Source organism: Sander vitreus, chromosome 7 (assembly GCF_031162955.1).
Source record: "Sander vitreus isolate 19-12246 chromosome 7, sanVit1, whole genome shotgun sequence".
Lineage (NCBI taxonomy): Eukaryota > Metazoa > Chordata > Actinopteri > Perciformes > Percidae > Sander > Sander vitreus.
This window is the reverse complement of record NC_135861.1, coordinates 23,346,863-23,369,465: the sequence shown is the minus strand read 5'-3', so window position 1 is coordinate 23,369,465 and position 22,603 is coordinate 23,346,863. Positions and strand designations below refer to the sequence as shown.

General features: G+C 40.2%; 1 protein-coding gene across 1 annotated transcript in view; it reads left to right on the top strand.

The window, feature by feature from the left end:
- The window catches only part of LOC144520337 (acid-sensing ion channel 1-like), a 44,954-nt gene extending 23,931 nt beyond the window's left edge, over positions 1–21,023 (top strand). Inside the window, exons 3-10 of the mRNA XM_078254008.1 lie at positions 17,852–18,002; positions 18,183–18,310; positions 18,842–18,992; positions 19,090–19,146; positions 19,317–19,470; positions 19,904–19,995; positions 20,087–20,166; positions 20,910–21,023. Of these exons, the coding sequence (XP_078110134.1) occupies positions 17,852–18,002; positions 18,183–18,310; positions 18,842–18,992; positions 19,090–19,146; positions 19,317–19,470; positions 19,904–19,995; positions 20,087–20,166; positions 20,910–21,023 (927 nt within the window). The remainder of the gene's footprint in view (positions 1–17,851; positions 18,003–18,182; positions 18,311–18,841; positions 18,993–19,089; positions 19,147–19,316; positions 19,471–19,903; positions 19,996–20,086; positions 20,167–20,909) is intronic.
- Positions 21,024–22,603: the final 1,580 nt, after the last annotated feature.

The following is a 22,603-nucleotide window of genomic DNA, read 5'->3' as shown; positions in this document are numbered from 1 at the left end:
ATTGTTTACTCTCTGCTGGTCATTGTTTCTCTGCTGCTCTGATAAGTGGAGCGGAGCTGATGTTGAGGCCGAGTGGTCAGGCGTGCTGTCTCGTCCGGCTCTCTCTCTCTCTCTCTCTCTCTCTCTCTCGGTGTCCTCTGGTTGACAGGGACACACTTGTTTAAAGTAAGAGCAGCAGAAACTTATTATGCTCGTCCAGTCGTCAGTCCTCGCTGGGTGCAGATGCTGCTGTCTGCCTTGCAGGACCAGCTACTCTCCGTCCTCTCCACCTCAATGATACTTTAGTGCCCAATTAAGGGATCAGCAATATGTTTTCATGTTTTCAGTAGGAACAGCAGAAAAGATAGTTGATGGAACGGTGCGTGACACTTCTTAGACAGCCTCAGGTTGTAATTTTGTTTCTAACCTCTGACATGACTCAGAGCTTCTGCCTTTTAAATCTTGTAAGCAGCCTTCAAAGCCCAGTAAGTTTCCCAAGATCTCTAATTTCTTCTCTTTCATTGGCCTTTCTGAAAAAATTAAGCTTGTTGTTCCTGGGGTTTACTTTCCATATTCTAAGACAAATCCACTGCAGCAGTTGCTTTCAGAAGTTAAAACCTTTGTTTAACGTTGTTGAACTGTTTTACTCACAGGGTGGCAGTGCTGTTAGCTGTAATGTCTGCGTCTAAACCTTCCCCAGCATTCAGATCTCTCTGTGTTAGCTGGTAATCCAGACATGTCTGAGCTGTTGTTGACTATTTTTCTGTCGAGCAGTGACATTTAACCCGCAATGGTCTAGGGCTTATGAGAAATGCTGTTCATTAAAGGCAGCTAAAAAAAACAGGAATATTAAATAAACAATTATTATAGGTATTACATTACCATTCTTATCTAACCACATGGGATTAACTACCCAGCATACTGTTGAGTAAGGTTAGGCCTGATGTCTAGCTTTTAGTATTTAACGGTGTCATTGGGATTTTAAATTAGTTTTTCTTTCTCTGGAATAGAACTAATAAAATCACTTGGGCTCTTCAAAGCTGCAGCCTGCATTAACTGATTTTTTTGGGACAGCAGAAACAAACTATGAACACACTAATATATCAGTGAACTTTTTTACAGTTGTCTATTTACACATTCAGCAGTTACAGAGCAACATCAGCATTCATTTGGAGTCGTGTTTCTGTCAACCTGATGATATAAGTCCAATATTTCCTCTTCTTTTTTGCTCTATTTTGCTTTACACTAACTCCTGAACCAAATATCTGGCTATTTACCTTCTAAATGTTCCACTGTGTTCACTAGCTAGTCGCTAACTTTGTCTGTTTGCCGTTTGGTGCTGAGCAGGCAGTGTACAGTTGGTTTAGAGAGTTTTTTCGTTAAAACAGCTGCCCACTGCACCTAAAAAACGATGCTATGAGAGTTTTGAGAGTGAACCAAAACAGTAAGGAGACCAAAACAATGAGCTGAAAGACACTAAAAAGCTCCTTAAAGCTGAGAGTCATGCTATGTCATTACGAGCGACCCCTTTTGTAGTCACATCATCCTTTGTTAATAAAAAAAATATTGATAATAGCACTTTATATAAAGCATAAGAATAGCTTAAAAATAAAACTTTCTAACCATCATTTGAAATTAGCTACAGCATAATGTAAAGTATGCTTAAGAGAAATTATGTGTGTGTGTGAGCCGGAGGTTTATTAAAATAGTAAATAACTAAGGACAATAACCTACTTATGGAAGGCCACTTGGAAATTAATTTTTGGCCTGGTGGTCTTTCTCATAAATCTATTGTTGCTTGGAGGGAGTAATTGGGTGCATGCATGTGTGTCTTTAAAGAGTTAGCGCCCTGCGTTATCACCTCTGACACCTTATTAAGGACACTGTTGTTTTAATTATACACTGATATCAGCGAGGGGAGATAAATTTGAGTGGCGTTCATTATGTGTTGTATTAGCTTTCAAAGACAGACAAATGAGTTCCACTTTGTGAAAGTGGGCTGCACAGGTTCAGATAGGAAAAGGGAGAAAGGATTGCATAATAAATAGTAGAGGACGACAGAGAGACATCGGGAGAAAGAGGGGAAAAAAGAGAGAGAGGTGAGAGGGGAGAAAAGGTCAGATGGTCCCTGCTGTAAGATGCCGTTTCTACCTTTTAAATAATAAAAGTTGTTTTTCTCTCAGATTCGTGAAAGAGCACACTGGTGAATTTCTTTATTTTTTATTGTTTTCGAACAAAAAAATGAAACAAAGTGTTACAAATAATATGTTCAATCTGTCCAAAAAGTAGCGGGTTGAAGCCGAAGCTTGTTATTTGTCCCCCGCCCCCATTCAACTGTAAATAGTTCTTGTATATATTATATATGTTGTATAGCAAGATAACAAATATACACAAAAAACCTATAATTCTAAACACATACCAAACATTTTGCACCAAACAACCCATCACTCTAATCACCCATCCCAGTACAGTCAGTATACTAACCCACCCTCACAATCATCACTCTTCATCCTCTTAATACTCTTAATAAAGTGTTTTTATACAACTTTTTAAACTTTATTATGTTTGTACAGTGTTTCAGCACCTGGTCCAAACCATTCCACAAACTCACCCCACAGATCGTGATGCACATACTTTTTAGAGTTGTTCTTATTTTGAGCTTTTTAAAGTTTAGTTCTCCTCTCTTAGAGCTGTAAACATAAACTGCAGGTGCTAACAGGCTAACAAAAACGTTAAATTTAACAGCTTCTTATTAAACACTTCCGTCATTAATCTCACTGTCACTGTCCTTTACAATCAAGGGGGTAAGCCAGCTTCCACAAAGCGTACCTCCTATGGCGCCATTTTGATGCTACCTAGCACTCACCCGCCGTTAGCATTCCATTGACTGCCATTCATTTTATGTCACTTTGACAGTGAATAACTTTACATCTGAATTGTTTAAAGACTTTATTTTTCCATTGTTTGTTTCTAAAGAAACACGACAATGTATAAAAGGGTCCATTACCTTGTATCTCACGTTATGGCTACGTAGCAGACGTTTTTGTAAAAATAGGCTAACGATTGTGTCATAACCACGCAACTTACTGTCACATAATAGAGGAATTGCCGTATAGTACAGGAGAAGCTCGCAGGCAGTTTCAACTTACATTAGCTGTTTAAGTTTAATTACTAATGTTAACTAGCATTTTAGTTAGAAATATTTAGCCTGTGCCCATATTATCTCCTTACATATACCTACGCTCTCTGTCTCTGCAAGCATAGGAATGATTGAGATTTCTCTTGGCACAGCTACCAGAAGACTTCCAACTTTCAGACAGGTTGCTCACGTCACATCTACGTCTTCGAGCTCAGTTGGAGGCTGCGCAGTAACGCTCAGCCCTCACCGGAAAAGTAAAAAATAATCTTTTAATGATATCTTAATTGTTGCACACGGGGCTATAGATACCAAAATCATCCAAAATTGACCCATAATCTGAAAGTCAATTTATTTAACATGCAGACTCCTCAGTTTTCTCCCATAAAGTAATCTTTACTTCCAACCAGGTGACCCTAGTGGGGAAAGAGGCACGTAAAAGACTTTTAAGCTCAGTGATTGTATGTTCCTTACCAAAATGCACCTTGGCAGTCGTAACCTTTCATTTTTTAGGTACACAGAAGTAGATATTTTCTGATTCAGTTGATCATCTTCTGTACTGATGATTCCCCAAATGTGAGTCACCAAACATTGTCTATAAAGAAAATGAATTGGACTTCCAGAACCGGAGGTGCCCAAAATATCCCACTCGGCAATTCTATAAGTAGATGGGGTCTGATGTCCTTATGTCACAGCCGGAACAGGTGAAAACATCTGTGTAGGTGTGCAGGGCCTTTAAATTTAAATATTAAGGATTAAAATGAAGGTTAACAGTACCTGAACAATCCTGTATATCCCTTTTTTATACCATCTTATTCTTATTCAGGGTCATAGAAGGGACAGGACATCCCAGCATGCACTGGGATACCCTTAGGACCTTCTTTTTTTTTTTTTTTTTTAAGAAAGAAAGGTTTCCGGTTTCCTTTCAGTTTCTGTAAACAACCAGTCAGATCAGCTCATGATGACCAAAGGTTTAAATGTAATACTGTGATAATGTGATACTGTGCACTGTACCTCTCGAACACTCAGAGAATGTCAATGTGGTAAAAGTGAACAGCAGTTAAGGGAGGAGCCAGTTGTGGCTATGCTGAGGGGAGTTTGAATATGTATTATAGTTTATATGCAGCCAGGCCTATAAAATCACTGATGGTCAACAAATATGTTTCCAACATCTCTCTTCTTTCCTCCTTTTCCCTCAAGAGAACTCATCCAATCATCAGCAGTACTGAGCTTGTTTTCACGCTGCTGCTATTAACAGTATTGGATCCTGATGTTTTCAATAAAAGTTGAATTCAAACTTCCCCTCTATTTCAAACATGCCTCAGTTTAACAGGCAGTTGCAAATTGTCAATATGCAGATGCTGTGTGTTTCTGCCTTCTCTCTGATTTATGCAGCAGCGAGGCGCTCATCAAGTCACCATTTGATTGCATCGTGCATTTCGATAAAAAAAGATGCCATCGCCTTGAATGATGCCTCTCATTACTTGCTCTTCAGACCTGGGCTGTTCCTCCAGAAAAGGAAGACGACTGCAGTATTTGTTTTTCTTGTCTTTCTGTCCCTGTAGGATACCCTGAAAAGATCTTTACTCACAGAAAATGAACAAATAAACACATAGGCTATATGCACTCTCACAATAATCTGACACCTGTTGTAGGATCGGTGAATAGGTTTACAGTGAATCTCTGTCTAAATGAGCTTTTAGCCTCCCCTTAGCTCCTTTTTAGGTCACCATGGCAACCTCAGCCTGTTAAGAGCCTGCACAGACCTGACCCTCTACTTTCACTGGCACTACTCACTTGCTGTAAGCTCAGTGGGATTTCTAAAATGAACCAGTAAAAATGAAAAAAAGTAAAGCACCGCAGCTGAAAGCATTTTTTCATTCACCATTTTTAACTGATAAGAAAAGAATTGAAATCCTTAATAACCATTTGAGGGAGAAAAATAAGGAGAAATAATTTATAAGAGACAATCGTTTACAGATGCAAATCAGTTTCATATCCATTTGTCACAGATTGGTATGCCTCTAATTGCTCCCTGTTCTGCCATTTCCCTCACATCCGCAGTGTTTTTCTGTTTTTTTTAACTTCCTGTCTTGTTAGTGTGACTTCTACATCAGGGTTTGTTTCCAGCTTTAAGCCAAACAACTTTTTTGACTTGCTTTGTGACTCATTTGACAGTGCAGTTGTGATTGTTAGCCTGAATGCACGGCCTTCTATATGTGTGAACTGGTTGTGCTTATTTAAAGTCCAACGCAAATTGAATGTGATCTGCTACAGCAGCATACATATCTGCTCTGTAAATCACTTGTCCTGTGTTCTCCTTTACTTTATGCATTATGCAACATTATGTGCTGATTACGGCTCTGTGACTACCTCCGCTGCCGGCTTAAAAGCGCAACAACTCTGCTCCCCCATTCCGCCTTTGTAACTTTCACATGGATTAAATGCGTTCCGCCGCCTTGAACAGGCTGTTTAAAAGGGGCTACTGACTAACGGACCGCATCCTGCTATACGACACAAGAGGAAGTTACTCATGTTGGTCTGTTTAGATGCTGGTGTGGTCCTTACTCTTCAATACCTCTGCTACACTGTCTGCCCATGGCTTGTAAACTACAACAAGTTTGATAACTTCTTCTGTGCTCCCCTGCTGGTGCTTTGCCTGCCAGCTGCTGTCAATTAAACACAGATACCGACACGCCCCTTCAGCCAATTGAGACGGAAAAAATAGCATTTCAGATATTTCCCCAACAACCTTTTTTTCTTTAAAAATAAAAAACTATTAACTGTACATAAAAAAAAAACATGTTGACATTATTTTGACTGCGGAAAGGGATGAATAAATGTGATTTCAGTTGGACTGAAAGTGTGTGTAGTAAATGTTTGCTGTTTGTGTCTTTGCCTGCTGTCCTTCTCTGACAGGACACAGCAGGGTGGCCTATTCCACCTCTCTGAGTGTTTATTTCCCAACAAAGAAACACATGCAGCGTGAGGCAAATAAAAAAGGATTGATTCTTTGAAACGCTGTGCACAACACAAAAATGAATGGCTAAACTATGGCTTGTACCTCTTGAAAGTAAAACATATTTTCTTCCAGTTCCCTTCAAAATAGAAATAGCTAAAATCATAGGTGGCCAGAGGGTTTTTAAAAATTTAATTGATAAAAGACTCATAGATGGCATAGCATATAGTTATATATGCTGTTTAATGATTGCTGCAACTGCAGTAATGTATTAAAAAATGGTACATTATTGCAATAATTGTTTTGTTCTTTTGGCCACTTGGGGGCAGCGGAAACAAGTTGTGAACACAACATTATATTATCACTTTTAAGTTGATGTGGCGAACATGTAAGCAAACTGTTGCAGGAATGTACTGCATACAGGATTCTTTTGATTTTGTGCGACGTGTTGACCTTTGTGTATGCTGACTGTTATCTTGCCTCCCAGCTAGAATCTTCCCTTGTTGTCACTTTGAGATTGGGCAGGTAGTGACGGCATGAACGTTGCGTGTTTGGGAGTCTGAGTTGCTTACATGCACCATCTGCGAAATGAATTAATCTCTCGGTATTCAGCAACAGCATGTGACAGGCTGGGAAATCTAAAGCCTCAGCGGATTTCTCTCAGCAGAGTGTGAAATTTGTCACACAGAGGAGGTTCACTCCAGGGGAAGAGCTGCAGGGCCTTTTTTCCACCCTGACAGTTTTCCCGCCCTCTAAACTGCACCAAAAAATTACAGGAGACCCGTAATGAATGCATTCATTATTGAGGTTCGTCCCACCTTTGCTGGGTGGTATTTTGGGAATAGCAAAATGAAAGACAGTTGATGGAGAGGGGTTTGTTAGCTGCAAAGAAGCAGAAAGGTGCTCTGCACCAGCAGCACCTCTATCTGTCTTCTGATATTTTCTAACTAATGAGGGTGATGGCTTCCTCCTCATCCTCTGTTGGGATGCAGTCCCCGTTGATCAAAGTGGCCAGTCAACAAAAGCTTGGGGCTACAGTGACTCTTCCTGTGCAGTTTCCATCCCTGGGCATATCTACTGTACGAGCTGGTCCCAGCTAAATCCCCCTGAGGAGCTCAACTACTTCTTCACATCCACTCAGATGTTGCATCATAGCGCTATTTCTAAAATAAATCTATGAGTACTCTATTGTGCAACTGAACTATGTGTGGGTTTTTTTACGAGGGGTTTCCAGAGGGAATGGAGAACATGTATGTCACGCATTATCCATCAGCGCGTCCCCAACGTGCATCTCTGCATGTATGTGTGCTGTTACCCTTTGACATATTACCATATGTCCATACGTACTTACGCTCTTCATCTCACCATAGAAGATATTGTGTTTTACTTATTTATGTGGCTATTTCCGAGGAAGCCGTCTGACTGTTTCACAGCGTGTCTTAAAGGAAGGTTTCCATTTTGTCAAGCTCTCACAGCACACATTAGGAGCACAATGGCATCACTGCAGCTCAGCAGCACTGTGAGAAAAGTGATCTTGGACTTTTGTGAAGCGGACTTGACTTAACTACTTTTGTCTGCTTCAGATGACATAGACAAAAGTAGTTAACAGTCATTTTAAGCATGATTTACAATTTAATTAAGCGAGTGAAGATGGTATCGATTTAAGTTGGTGTAAATTATGAGAATGTCAGGATGAATGTGCAAAGTGAAACATGCAATTTCAAGAGCCTTCTGGGGCCATTAGAGAGTTCAAGCCAGGTGTTAGGTGAAATGCTCAGTGACAGCCTTTTTGGCTTTCCTAAATGAATTTTCCTCCATCCTGCTAGAAGGTGATTATGGCTCATTATTATACAATGCATATTATTAGACATGCACCAAGGAGACATGCACACAAAATTTAAATATTCAAATGATCGCAATTATAGAGACAGACAGACTGACTGATACAGTATACACACACACATACTGTACCTACCAACAAACATCTACCCATTCTAAGCCAGAAATATATCAGCCCCGTATTACAGCTAATAATATGTCATCACAGATGACCTTTTGTCTTGGGCTCTGCAGCCATACGGACATGCAATCATCTGACTCTAGAGACTGCAAGTGTGCTTTAATGGACCTTTTACCAGCGATTTTGTCTCTGAACTTTCAGTAGTCAAAAGTCTCACTCCTGATTGGTTCACAGCCCTATATTATTAATTACTCAAAGTTACAAACACGTTCACATTTTTGAGGTGATATGATGTGACACCACCACATCCATCACAGATATTAAAAAAATTATTTCGGATTGTCTGTTCGTACATCTGTCCCATTCTCATGAACATGATATCTTAGGAGCGCCTTAAGGGACTGTCTCCAGACAGACATGGATGTAAACTGCAACTTGACTGGTTGGCAGAGGCATACAACCACAAGGCGGTAATTGTAGTTTATAATATAATTTGGAAAAATTAGCGTGTTACTCAATAATGAGCCCATGTCCTAGAAAATGTCAAGCTAGAGGCCTTTTTACAGTCGCCGTTCCCGACCTGTCGTGCGACAATGTGACGTCAAAATGACGTAGATCTCGCTGGCGCGCCAGGATTTAAACCACTCTATTTTTTTCAGCGGCGCACCATAAAGTGGAAACAGGAAGCATGGACGAGTTCGAGGGCAAGCTTCTCAGAGTGACTGCAAGTCTCTCCTGTAAACTTACTGGGTTAAGATGAGCTCTTTTATGGTGAATGAAAGGCTTGATCCGACGAAGTAGGTCATCGAATCGTTGTGCAGACATTCTGAAGTATTCAAAGTGCTTCTCTTCATCTATCATCCTCATTTGTTTCACGAGGATATTGAACTCACCATATTTATGTCTGCCGTTATTCAAAGGACGAACATTCCACCTTCTTTTTCTTCTTTTCCTTGCAAGCAGGCTCAAAAGCAGCTGTTCTTCGACTCCAATATCATCTTAGCCACTGTTGACATTGACATCAATGCTGCTGCCAGTTCTGCCATTGTTTACCTTTTTCTTCTTCTTCTAGTCTGTAGAAATAGCAAAAGTCGGTAGCCTTTCCTCAGTTGCGACCACCACGCGCGAGTATAGTTAGGGCGCTCCCATGACGTCACACTGTCGCGCGCCAGGTCGGGAAAGGCGAGTATACTGAACGTTTTAGAGAGGCAGAGGAGAAGTTTCTTTCCTCAGACTGGCAGACATCTTTACATGGACCTTCCATAGAGACCGTATGTTTAGCCACAATATCAGGTCATCTTTATTCAAATACATTTTTTTGTCCCCTCGGCCAGAATGCATCCAATGTGTATGTTTACGTATATCCCCCATTTCATTTTCAGATTTCATGTTCATTATCACCTCATTTATGATCATCATATTGTCGTGTTCAGTCTCAAATTCATGTTATCATGTCTCATTCATTCTTCATTTGGTGCTACTATGAAGAATTCATTTCTTGCTTTATTTTAAACTCTATTATATTCTATTAATGCCTTTGTTTGCATTGCACATACTCATACTACATTTTGTATACATATTTCTTCTTGCATAAGATACACATTGCACACATAAGGATTTAAACCTAGTTAACCCTGCTGTCTGCTTAAAGTGCCCTCAGCCCCTTTGACTGGGCCCGGGGCTATTGATGTTTACTCAGCTATGCATGACGAGGGGGCGGTGCACATTAGAGTTATAGGGCAGCTACTGTAGCTGCTGCTGTGATGGTCTCTCTGCCTGGGTTCTGCACACGACTGGCACAAGCAGGCAGGCAGGAGATTTGTAGGCGACGGTGACGATTGAGACATGGAGAGGAGGTTTTAGCATCCCATATGGAGAGATGGAGAGAGAGGAAGGAGAGTGGGTGATGATGCTGAGATGAATGTCACAATTTGCAAGCAGTGCAAGTACTTTTAAACTGCCATTTCATTTTATATATAATTATATCATTAAAATGAACTGTATAACTGCATCGCATAACTGGCTGATAGTGAATGTTTTCGTCCTCCAAAGCAACCATTTACCATCTCACTCTACTTTTGCTCACTTGGGAGAGAATAAAAGGGAGGCTGCTAACTGCAAGAGCCTCTATAGAAAATTGAACAGCTCTGAATGAATGTGAACTGACAATTCTAAGACATTTACTGTATGTCCCCCATCCAAATTCACAAGACCATTTCCATTATTCACCAAGAGGCTTCTGCACTGGAGGAATTTGAAAGTATCATGTCACTCGCTCTTCATTTTGGTGAATAGAAGGTGGGAGAAATCCTTCGGGGCATTATTTCCTCTCAGTGTGTGGTGCCACTGCACATCCATCTGCCATAGAGACCAGGGATTGCATTAAACCAACAATTAGTTGTCCTCAGAGACAAATAGTGGCCCTGCAGGTTCTGATCGGCTATTATGTTGTGAATCTTCTGTTTTCCTCAGCAAGGGCCTCTCTTTAATTCTCTGCTGATTTGGTTCCCAGTGTGCAACATCCATCTAAATTATATGAAAAACTGGTGTCACATTCTGATATTATCAGATTATTTTCATTGCTAATTAATCTGCCTATTATTTTCTGGATTTATTCATTAATCATTTGGTCTATAAAAGGCCAGAAATGGTGCAAAATGCTCATTGCAGTTTCTCAGAGCTAAAAGGTGACGTCTTCAAACAGTCTAAAACCCAAAGATGTTAAATTTAATATCACAGAAGAAAAATAACTTCAGCAATTTATCAAAATAGTTGCAGATTAATTTTCTGACGATTGACTAACTAATTTAACTAATTGTTCCCGCTCTAAATGGGTCATATGTTGTTACTAATGAAACAACCTCTTCATCTCTTCTCTCACCTGCTGGATGTTGCAGTTTTACATTATGACACCTGCCTGGTTTAACCCCATCTTAAATTCACTCTGCTATGATAGTGCTAAAGTCAGCACAGTCCTGATTTTTAGATAGAGGCAGTTCTCTGAGGCATATATAACTTTACTGAATACACACTTCCATATTTCTTCATACGATATGCTCCCTGCTCTCCTCCGGTCACCTGAGGTGCTCCTTACACGGCGTTATGATACTATCGTCTCTGAAGGTGTACTGAGAGCCCGGACGGTGTCTGAGAATAGGATGAGAGAGGAGGAGGACTGTCTCTACTGGCCTGTGAAATATTCATCAAATGAAGCAGGGGCGGGTAGGGAAGTGGGGCAGGAGATGGAGAAGAGTCCACAGGGGAAAGAACATCATAGTTCAGGAGACACTAGGGAGGGAAGAGCGCTGCAGACCAGGGAGGAAGGAAATGTAGGAGGGAAAGAAATATTTCTATTGTGTGGGAGCTGGTGGTTGAAATCCCAAATATGATAGATAGAAAATCCCCTCACAACAGTGGAGGAGGTGTTTATGATATTTCATCTATAAAGCAGTGGGTAAATCATGATAGAGACTGATAATGGTTTCCTAGAAATATTCAATTCTGACATTCAAACTGATTTCAGACTCATTTTCCTGAAGCACTGGAAAGGTTTAGGTAACATCATGTCCCCGGTTTTCTCCTCCGTTGTCAATAAGGTCAGGAGGACCGGCCGTCCGAACTGATTAGGTGATCATTACACTGCCCTGCCCTGCAGCCTGCACCGCCCCAAGGTGTCACCCAACAGTCATTGCTCTGGACTTGATGGTCTTTATTTGCATGATCAATTCTCACTCTGACTATTCTGACTTTGACCTCCAGAAAATAATACAATTGTTCTCTTCACTTCACAGTTCTGCAGAACTGGTCAAATATTTGAAGGATAAATTGGCTGTGTAGACAAAGCTTCACTTTTAAAAATAATTCCCAACAAATACACTATACTCCTGTTTGGCTACGTTTGCTAAAAACAGCTAAGCAAAAAGCAGTTTTTTATAGCTGAAATTTTTGTGAAGACATTTATGTTAAGCGGAGTAATCCTAATGACTTTGGTAATCCTTTGAAATTTCCCCTGGCACCACCATGAGGTTGACATTTGTGAAAATTTGTGTTTGGTAGATTATTTCTCTGTGGTAACAATGCTTTTTGGCAATAAAACTTATACCGTTGGAAAGCCTGTTTAGTTCCCTTTCAAATGGGCCCCATTTGTAAGGAACATGCATTTGTGGGATGAGCAGCAGCGCTGAGTATGTGGGTTGCACCCATGAAAAATTTGCCAAATCTTCTCTGCCAATGCCAAACAGCTTATTCTGCCATCGACTCGTCGGTGTTTGGTGGATTGGATGATTGAAGTTTGAAGAAACAAGACATATTGGCAATTTAACAATGTATTCATTTCACAAACAGGAGCCTCAGTAGCGTGTGGAAGAACCATACACAGCCACAACAGCCTGGCACCTCCTCCTCATGCTGGTCACCAGCCTGGTCACACACTGCTGTGGGATGGCATCCCATTCTTCGACCAGCATTTGTCGCAAGTCAGTCAACGTGGTTGTGTTGGTCACTCTGGCACGAACAGTACGCCCAAGCTGATCCAAGTGTTCAATGGGGTTGAGGTCAGGACTGCTGGCAGGCCATTCCATCCTCTCCACTCCCACATTCTGGAGGTAGTCTCTGATAAACCCTGCCCTGTGGGGGCGAGCGTTGTCATCTTGGAGGACAGAGTTCGGTCCCAGACTGTGGAGATATGGGATTTCCACTGGTTGCAGAATCTCATCTCTATATCTCTCTGCATTGAGATTGCCTCCAATGATGACAAGCCTCGTTTTTCCAGTGAGGGAGATGCCGCCCTACACATCACACTGCCTCCATCAAAAGGTGTTATTCTATCGGTGCAGTGTTCTCCGCGTCTTCTCGACACTTTGAACCTATGATCCAACTGCCGTAGGCAGAATCATCCAATCCACCAAACACCAAACGAGTCAATGGCAGAATAAGCAGTTTGGCATTGGCAGAGAAGATTTGGAAATTTTTCATGGGCGCAACCCACATACTCAGCGCTGCTGCTCATCCCACAAATTGCATAGCAATATGGAGACATTTAAATAAAACAAAAATGGAAAAGTCAGGGGATCACCACAGTCACTGAGCTTCATCCTCTGGGGACCATGAATGTATGTACAGAAATTCATGGCAATCAGTCCAATAGTTGTTGAGATATTTCAGTCTGGTCCAAAGTGTTGGACTAACCGTTCAACAGACCGACAGCCATCCTTAGAGCTACTCTGCTAATGAAGCTAAAAAAAAAACATAAACATAAAAGATATGACTGTAATGCCATTTATAAACCTACAAAGTCATTTGTAGGTTTTCACTTTCGTGACCATTTTGAAGCTACAGGCACAAAGATGGCAGATATTCATGCAGCTGTTACCTCAGTAGTGTTTTGTCAGTACAGGAGGGCCTTTGGTTTTCTCTCTCTAATTAAGAGATAGAGCTTCTGTATAAAGCCTTTTAGTTATCCATACTCCCCGAGGAGCCCTGTGGTCCACTTCTACCTATTCTTGTGTGCGTCTTGTCTTGACTTCTTTATTTTGACAACCAGTGACTCAGGGTCTGATTCCATGATCAGGGCATCATTATTACACACACACATACACACACACACACACACACACACACACACACACACACACACACACACAAACCCCACTGTGCCTCTGGCTTTCAATCCTCTGCCTATAGTTTATTTTCTCTTTGGAGAGGCTCTTTGTTACCACGCAAGACTGTTTAATAGCGTGGTGAGTCAGCTATTAATTCAGAATTAAACAGAGGAGGGAAATGCTTTGGCTCTGATGCTTTTATTCTTTAATTATTTTTACCTTTGTGCTGCAAACGTAAGTGATCTGACTCCAAAATCACCCATCATAAAGAGTGTAAACTGCAATCAGTCACCAGTCTACGCTGGCTATGTTGGCTTGTAGCTTTGCTGAATTCCTTTGGTTTTAACACTCACGGCAGGCTATCTGAAAAATCATGCTGTCAGTTGTTGACTGAAGTATCTCAACAAATATAGGATGGATTGCCATGAAGTTTTGTACAAACATTCATGGTTCCCAGAGACTTCAGTGATCCCCTGAATTTTCCTCTAGCACCATCACGAGGATGACATTTTTGGTTTTCAGTGAAATCGGATGGATTGCCATGAAATTTGGTACAGATATTAAAAAATCTGATCAGGAGGAGGAGGATAAGGGTTTAAGTGAATAAATAAGACCTCAAGCACACTCTTTGGAAATGTAAACAAAAGTTTTTGTTAGCAGATATCCAAATTCACACCTGCAACTATGATATTGCTCATGTGAGGTTTTACATCATTAAAACATCACCATATTAGCATGTGATTGTCAGCATGTAAGCATGCTGACATTTCTCTTTCTTAAGAACAGCCCCACAGAGCCTCTGGCATGGCCGTAAACTCAACTCTTAGTCTTATTAATATTAATCCCTTTATTTATTTCATAAAGTTTATGCATGTGTAAAGGCACCCAGTACAGTTTTTCCAGGTTAAATTACACAAGCGGCACAATAGAATGCAACAAATGTGGATGTACTTTAGTGCTGGTCACCGTGGGCTGCTGTCTGCTCGCTGTTGCATTTAAATAGCATTTTCCCAGTGATAGCTGTTTAAGCGTACGGCATAATAACAGTGAAAGTGTTGGCACTTAACGGAGACGACTTTAAAGTCTTTGAAAACAATCCCATAAAACAACAGAGCACTAATGGATTGAACTTGCCCTGCTGAGACATCTTTTAGCAGCTCAAGGATTGCAAGACTTTGCTAAGTGGATGGGAAAGTGCACAGATTTGTGATTTAGAGATTCTTTCAAATCTGATGTGGCTCTTAAAACGGATATGTATAATTATATGCATAATGATTAATTACAGCAGAGCTTTGTTGAGTGCTTTTCAATACATGGGGAAATTGTGTGTGAGTGACAGCTTTATTTATCATAGAGCTTTAAAGATTATAGCCTGTGTAAACTGCAGTCAGTAAGTAATGTATTAAATTCCGTGGAATACCTTAATAATGGTAAAAGCGTAAACATGTTACAATTATCAACAGGTAAAGTAAACTTTCACTTTTCAGAAGTCAGAATTTCTCTTTGTCGTAACACAAATCTTCCCTCATGTTCCATATGATCTTTGCTGCAGAAAACCTTTTTCATATGTGCACAATCATTTATTCATTCCTCATCATAACAAGCAGCCGCAATATGCATGCTGTGCAGACTTTGTGCATTATGCATGTTTGATGTTTTCATTCTTGCCACCTCTGTCACATCAGCTATTCAACCCGAGGCAGAGAACAAGTGTCACCTCACTTATGTGTATCGATCAAGATGCTGGGGAACATCATGCTTGTGTCATACACATGGATTTTACATTTATGTAATGATTAATTTATTTATGAAGTACAGTAAGTGCAGCCGCTGTATGATCTGACACATTTATGCTTTCATTTGTGGAGAAAGGGCAGAGCCTCTGTGACAGCTGGGTTAGCTCTTACAGCTGTTTAACAAGCCAGCAGAGTTCACAGATCAATAAGTGTGAATGAATATGCAGTGAAGGCCACCTACAGCAGGTTGATGAAAGAAGAGAAGAAAAGAGGGGCGCCCTGGTGGCTCGCCTGGTTGAGCGTGTGCCCCATACCAAGGCTCAGTCCTTAACGCAGCAGCCCGGGTTCGTCTCCCCTCTCTCTCCTCCCTTTCATATCTACAGCTTTCCTATCAATTAAAGGCAAAAAGCCCCAAACAAATAATCCTAGAAGATAAGAAAAGGAAGAATGGACGGTTTAACCAAGAGTGTAATTACTGGATGATTGTTAGCCATGCTAGCTGCTTAGCTCTAGGAATGGCAAAGTCGTTCTGTCGGCCGGTCGGTCCACCAATTTGCTCCAAACCAAATTATCTTGACAACTACTGAATGGATTGCTATTAAATTTCATTCATGGTCCTCAGAGGATGAATCGTAATGACTTTGGCGATCCTCTGACTTTTAATCTATTGCCACTATGAGGTTCACATTTGTGGTTTGGAGTTAAATATATCAACAGCTATCAGATGGATTGCCATGAAATTTGATGCAGACATACATGTCCCCCTCAAGATGAATTATAAACAAAAATGTTGGTGATTCCATGACTTAATCTTGCACTGGCATCAGGTCAACATTTTAATTTGTCTTTGGTTTATAAAACACTTTGGTTTATGACCAAATATCCCCAGCTATACTTTTGTGTTTAGTGCAATTAGCAAATGCTAAATAGTGGGTAAAATTACCGTAGTTTAAATACTGTAGTGGGTTACCGTCGCACATTTTCAGACAGTCTCTGTGGAAGACATTCACAGTGTTGCCATCAGTTGTTCACATGGGAAATGACAATGATATACAGTAGTTGTGTAACAAATGAAAAAAGAGAGCTTAAGTGACAAGTTCAAACCCTGACTCCTTTCTCACCTCCACACAGCTGGCCAATCATGGTGTGAAGTGGGTGTGAATGTTTGATTGTTGGTTTTGGAAAGTTACAGAAATGGTTGGACACAGCCCCCCCTAATTCTGACGTTGGAAAGGGGGGGATTAAGCCTCACAACGCTGCTACCATACCTGTAGACTCTTAATACAGCACCTTAGTGCTTTTTTGTACAGCATTTTGGTCAGCTTAAACTGTGTTTAAATGTGCTCTAGAAATAAACTTTACTTACTTACTTTACAAGAGACAGGGTTTAGAGAGCAATTCTCAACAAAGTAAACGGAAGTACATAACCCTTGTGTTGTCCTCCGGTGACCCGGTTAAGTCTCGTTCACGTGAAACAAACAATTCCTCTCTAAGAAACACTCACCTACAGGTTCGTCAGTATGTGTCTATATGTGTGCACACATTGTTTGTGGCTTGCCTTGCATTTCATTTGCCATTCTTGATGGTGCTGAATGTTTTTTCCCACTCAGATTGATGTCTTGCTTCTAGAACCAGCAGTCTCTCACTGACTTTACAACATGATAGATAGCCGAAATGTTTAAATTGCCCTTGGCAGGACCCAAACTCTTTCTCAACAATTACTTGGTTGGTTTGTTCTTTCTAATCATAGATATGTCATTCCGTACCATAACACTGAACAATAGCCTGCTCCGAGCGTTAGCAGCTAAACTCCCCCTCTCTCTCCCCCTCTCTCTTTCTGTCTCTTTCACTTTACATCCCTGCTCTCCTTTGCTCCTTGCTCTCCCACTCTCTCCCTGCATGGGCTATGTGACTCATGTGACACTAAATACTCTAATGCAAGATTAACTCTTTGCCAAAGAAAGCTCATTATTCATCCATCTATTAACTATCGTGCACTCATGGCTGTTTAAACATGCTATGTGGGCTTTTGCTGATATCTCACACAGCTTTCAATCTAACATCTGCGTCTTGGCTTTTCTTAAAAATTAAGGCTACATTATTTTTGGCTGGAATGCTTGGTCTCCATGGTAACATCATGTCCATTATAAAGTGCCATAAAGAGGGAATGTTAAATCACCAGTCTGCCGGTCTCCATCACCTCACTGGGTTGCTTGTGTAACCCACAAACCTCACAGGAAGACCTCCTTTTCCCCTCTTCTTTCTGTTTTTTTCTCTTTCACTCTCCTCCTTTAACCTCTTTCTCCTTCTGTCACACATCCTCCTTTTCTCTCATACTCTCTCTGTCGTATACACACATGTTCACACACATATCATAAATAAAGTCAAACACTGACCCCCAGTGGAAAAGCATTGTTAAGAAACCTTTTTGGAGTATTGCAGAGCTAATAAAAAAAAAATCTCTCTTATGATTTCTCTCAGGTCTTCACTCGCTACGGGAAGTGTTACACCTTTAACGCCGGTGGTGATGGACGCCCTCCCCTAATCACCAACAAGGGAGGTATGGGTAATGGACTCGAGCTCATGCTGGACATTCAGCAGGATGAATACCTGCCTATCTGGGGAGAAACAGGTGAGAGGGACATCATTCTCTTCATTCAGAGGCTGGCAAATCTGTCACAGTGTGTTTGGGCAGGTGTTAATGTAGAGTGTGGAACTCAAGAGACAAAACTCTGCTAAGTGTCTGGATTCATTAGTGAGACGCATTTTCCCGATGTGTTTCTCTGATTCAACATTCTTTGACTTCCTGCAGATGAGACTTCATTTGAAGCTGGGGTCAAAGTTCAGATCCACAGTCAGGACGAGCCGTCCTTCATTGACCAGCTTGGGTTTGGAGTGGCGCCCGGGTTTCAGACGTTTGTTTCCTGCCAAGAACAGAGGGTAAAGACTGTTCATCATCTTTATACATGTATATTTGTTAAATAGGTTTACCCAACAGTCTAAAGCCTGTATGATTGGCTGACTGCTTGTGTGTCTTGCCCTGTTGGACTTTTTTTTAGCAACATTGCTTTGTTTCTAGATCTCAGGAATTAACTTGGTGAATAATTTATTTTTTTACTGAGAGGAATAAATAGCCAATACGAAAAATGAGAATGAGCTAAGATAAACCACAATTATCCTTAAAGTCATTTTAAATAGAATACAACTTATTCTTGTATTTGCATGATTTATTTTTTTATTTTTACTGGCAGTATCCTGTTTTTGATTCATGGATGTTTGTTCCTTATTTGCTTTAATTTACTTTTAAACTCCTTCATTTTCAGTTTTTAAAACAACAGTATGCATGTATTTATTTTTTAATTGAATTGAAGTTGAATTATTTTCAACGTAATTTACTTACTAAAAAGTGTCAGTAATACTATATAGAAGTGTGAAAACTGCTTGTGTTTAAGTCATGTGTGTTTGTTGCAGCTGATATATCTTCCCCCTCCCTGGGGAGACTGTAAGGTGACGGCCATGGATTCAGACTTCTTTGACAGTTACAGCATCACAGCCTGTCGCATCGACTGTGAAACACGCTACCTGGTGGACAACTGCAACTGTCGCATGGTGCACATGCCTGGTAGGAACTGCTTTACTTACTGTGTGTTGTATCAGAGTTACATCAGCGATGTTGTGTAAAATGACTGTACTGTGACTGTGTGTTGCTTTGGCTGCAGGCGATGCTCCCTACTGCACCCCCGAGCTGTACAAAGAATGTGCTGACCCAGCTCTTGGTAAGAAAAAGGCTTCGTCCACGTCTGGTCTGGATCTTTAAGGAACAGATACAAAACACACACACACACACACACACACACACACACACGCACACATATATCATCCTATGACATCAGCCGCATTGATCTGTTCAAAAGGTCAAACTGAGCTCTGGTTTTCTTCCCTGCAGACTTCCTGGTGGAGAGAGACAATGATTTCTGTGTGTGTGAGACGCCGTGCAACATGACCAGATACAGCAAAGAGCTGTCTTTTGTCAAGATCCCCAGCAAGGCCTCCGCTAAATATCTGGCCAAAAAATACAACAAATCTGAGCATTATATTAAGTACGTATCAACCAACTGCATTTTTGTAAAATGCAAACGATGCTCTTAAGTATTTATTTTTTAGATACATAAATATAATTTATCGCAAGATTTAGTTAAGTTAAGTTTCCACTTTTTTACATAGCATTATTTCTGTAACCTTATTATATTTATGCAATATATATTTTGATTTAAAGGAATTAAAGAACCATATAAAAGAAAAAAAATTCCCCATACATATTATATATTTAATTCATACAATATATATATATATATATATATATATATATATTTTATTTTTATTTTTTTTTTAAAGGGAACATACTAATAATGCAACAACAATACATTCATTAATCACAGCAAATTTAACTTTAAAGTCTTCTATCATTAGGATAGGGTAAATGTTAACTACAATGGAATATTAATGTTTTGATTTGCTTGCTTGTCTTCACAGAGAGAATATTCTGGTTTTAGACATCTATTTTGAGGCTCTCAACTATGAAACTATTGAACAGAAGAAGGCTTATGAAGTGGCTGGACTTTTAGGTACATTAGTTCCATTATATATGTAGACGGATTATCTTTCTATCTTTATGGTAGATGATGTTTTTCATCAGCTTGCATCTTATTATTCCAGGTGATATCGGTGGTCAGATGGGACTTTTTATCGGAGCAAGCATCCTCACCATTCTGGAGCTTTTTGACTACCTTTATGAGGTGAGGCTTCTTCCGGAAAGTGATTAGATAGAAGACTAATCAGTTATACTTTACTTGAAGGTATCTACATAAGAGTGACATGACAGTCATGCAAACATTTTAAACAAGTCATAAATGTTTATGACATAACGCTTCTTTCAGTTTTTGTCATGACAAGTTATGGTTAGGGTTGGATTAGGGTTCATGTGTCATGACTGTGTCATGACAGTGTCATGTCACTCTTATGTAGATACCTTCAAGTAAAGTGTTACCAAATAATCCTGCTGCATGTAAGTATTTACTTCATGCAGAGCAGTAGCTGCTGGGTCATTAAGGATGCTGAGTTCATGTAGTCTGTATTTTGTCTGGGAATGTGAGTGTTTTCGCAGCTTTAGGGGAGCTATAAAATGAACACGTGGTCATATTTTATAGGCAGATTCCACCAGTTTTAGATGTGACTAGATGTAGACCAACAAAAATAGAGAAACATGGAGGAGACAGTTTTTTTTCCCCAGCAAAGTTGTTTCCTTTGGCTTTGAAACAGCATTTAGACATTCATTTTGGGAAATAAAACTTTCAGAAAATATAATTAAATGCTTAATTGAATAAAATGTGAAAAATCCAAATAATTAGAAACATTTTAAATTGCATTGTGGATACTTGACCTCAATATTTCTATCAGAAACCATGTATCACTCTTTTCCTTTGTTAGGCCATTAAAGGCAGGCTGTCGTGGTGATCTGCTCTGTTTTTAACCCTCTCAGGTGATAAAGTACAAGTTGTGTCGCTGCTCCGATAAGAAGCACAACAACAACAACGACCAGGGGACGGTCCTGAGCTTAGACGACGTCAAGTGTCACGTCAGTAACTTTCATTAGGCCTCTGTAGCCGCGAAGAGGGAGCCGCTGCACTCTCTCGTCTCTGAGCGCTTTTATCGACTTTGTGCGTTGCAGTTTTTCAGACTGCAGGAGCAAACAGAGCAAAGTGTCTTCAACTGTGCCTGGTAACGGTTTGTGAAAACAGCATGTGGCTGAAGTGAGGAGAAGCCACACAGACAGCAGGACAGCAGAACGTGATGAATTCATAAATGTCAGAATAAGTGCATGGTCATCTGTAAACAGCTTCTCAAGACTAAGTAACAGATACAGTAAATGGGGGAATTAACTGAACTGAGGTTTATATGTGTTCAGTAAATCAGCATTAGAAATCCCAGCTGTGTGGTGGTGTTCGTCATTTGTCAATATGAAGGATGTCTTTGTAAAATAATTGATGTGAAAGTTTGTTGTTTTTTTTACTCACAAAATGTTATTTATTATTTTAGTTTTTTAGTATTTGAATGTCAGTGCTGCACATTCTTTTCACTTTTGCATTTGAGGTTTGCTTTCATCACCCTTTTGTTCTCGACTTTTCCACCAACTTTCCATTTTTATATTCATGTCATCCGACTTTATCCATGTCTTTTCTTGTTAAAACCTGAGCATTTTGCCAATATACTGTACTACCTCATCTTGCAGGGGAACAGCACCCTTAATAATTTATAAGCCAAGCAAATTATTAATAAAAAAAAAGGTAATTTCCATGTTTAGAAATGAGCAGAATAGGTTGGAAAAAAACATCTGGCCTTAAAGCGAGTCCACATAACAGTTGCTGAGCAGCAGTCATAGGTCTTTTTAACAGAAGCCATTTTGACATGTCACAGTAGGAATATCAAAGGTGTAAATAATTAAATTAAAGATGGCTGAATTTCATTTAGCTGCTTCAGTTGCAGGGTCCTGTTAATGTGTATGCCAGCTCGCTGTCACACTGTCACAACTTTTACTGGGGCGTAGCACAAAATTCTGGGCCCTGTAGAAAGGCATTTTCTATGGGCCCCTCCCCGCATCCACAGCTATTCATTCTAGCATCATTTTGGGCCCTCCTCACATGAGGGCCATGGGTACTCAGTCCCATTTTTCCCCCCCGACGCCCCTGACTGGGACACTTGAATAGAACAGAGCTATTATTAATTAATTATTATTAATTAATTAATTGTGTTAATAATAACTGTTTTTCTCCTGCTACGACAAGTCAAAATGTCTGCTGAGAAAAGGCCACAATGAAAGGACATGTCCAGGATAATAGTAAATGCTAGTATGTAGTGTAGTGCAGCAGTATCTAACTCAAGTTTGCTAACATTAGCCACCATAAGCTACTAACTATAAGATACCAGATCAAGTCAGGCTGTAGCAGCAAAATCCCTGAGTGTACTAAACTGAATTAAGAAGAGTTTGACTTTTGGGAAATTAGCTTATTAGCTTTCTGGCAGAGAGATGAGAAGATTGATAGCACTCTCATAAAAGAGCGGTATCAATCGTCTCATCTGTCTCCACTAGAGAGCAAAAGGATGTATTTCCCAAAATGTTGAACTTTTGCTTTAAACACTTAGTATTATGAAGAACCTAAAGTTAAATGAGCTACA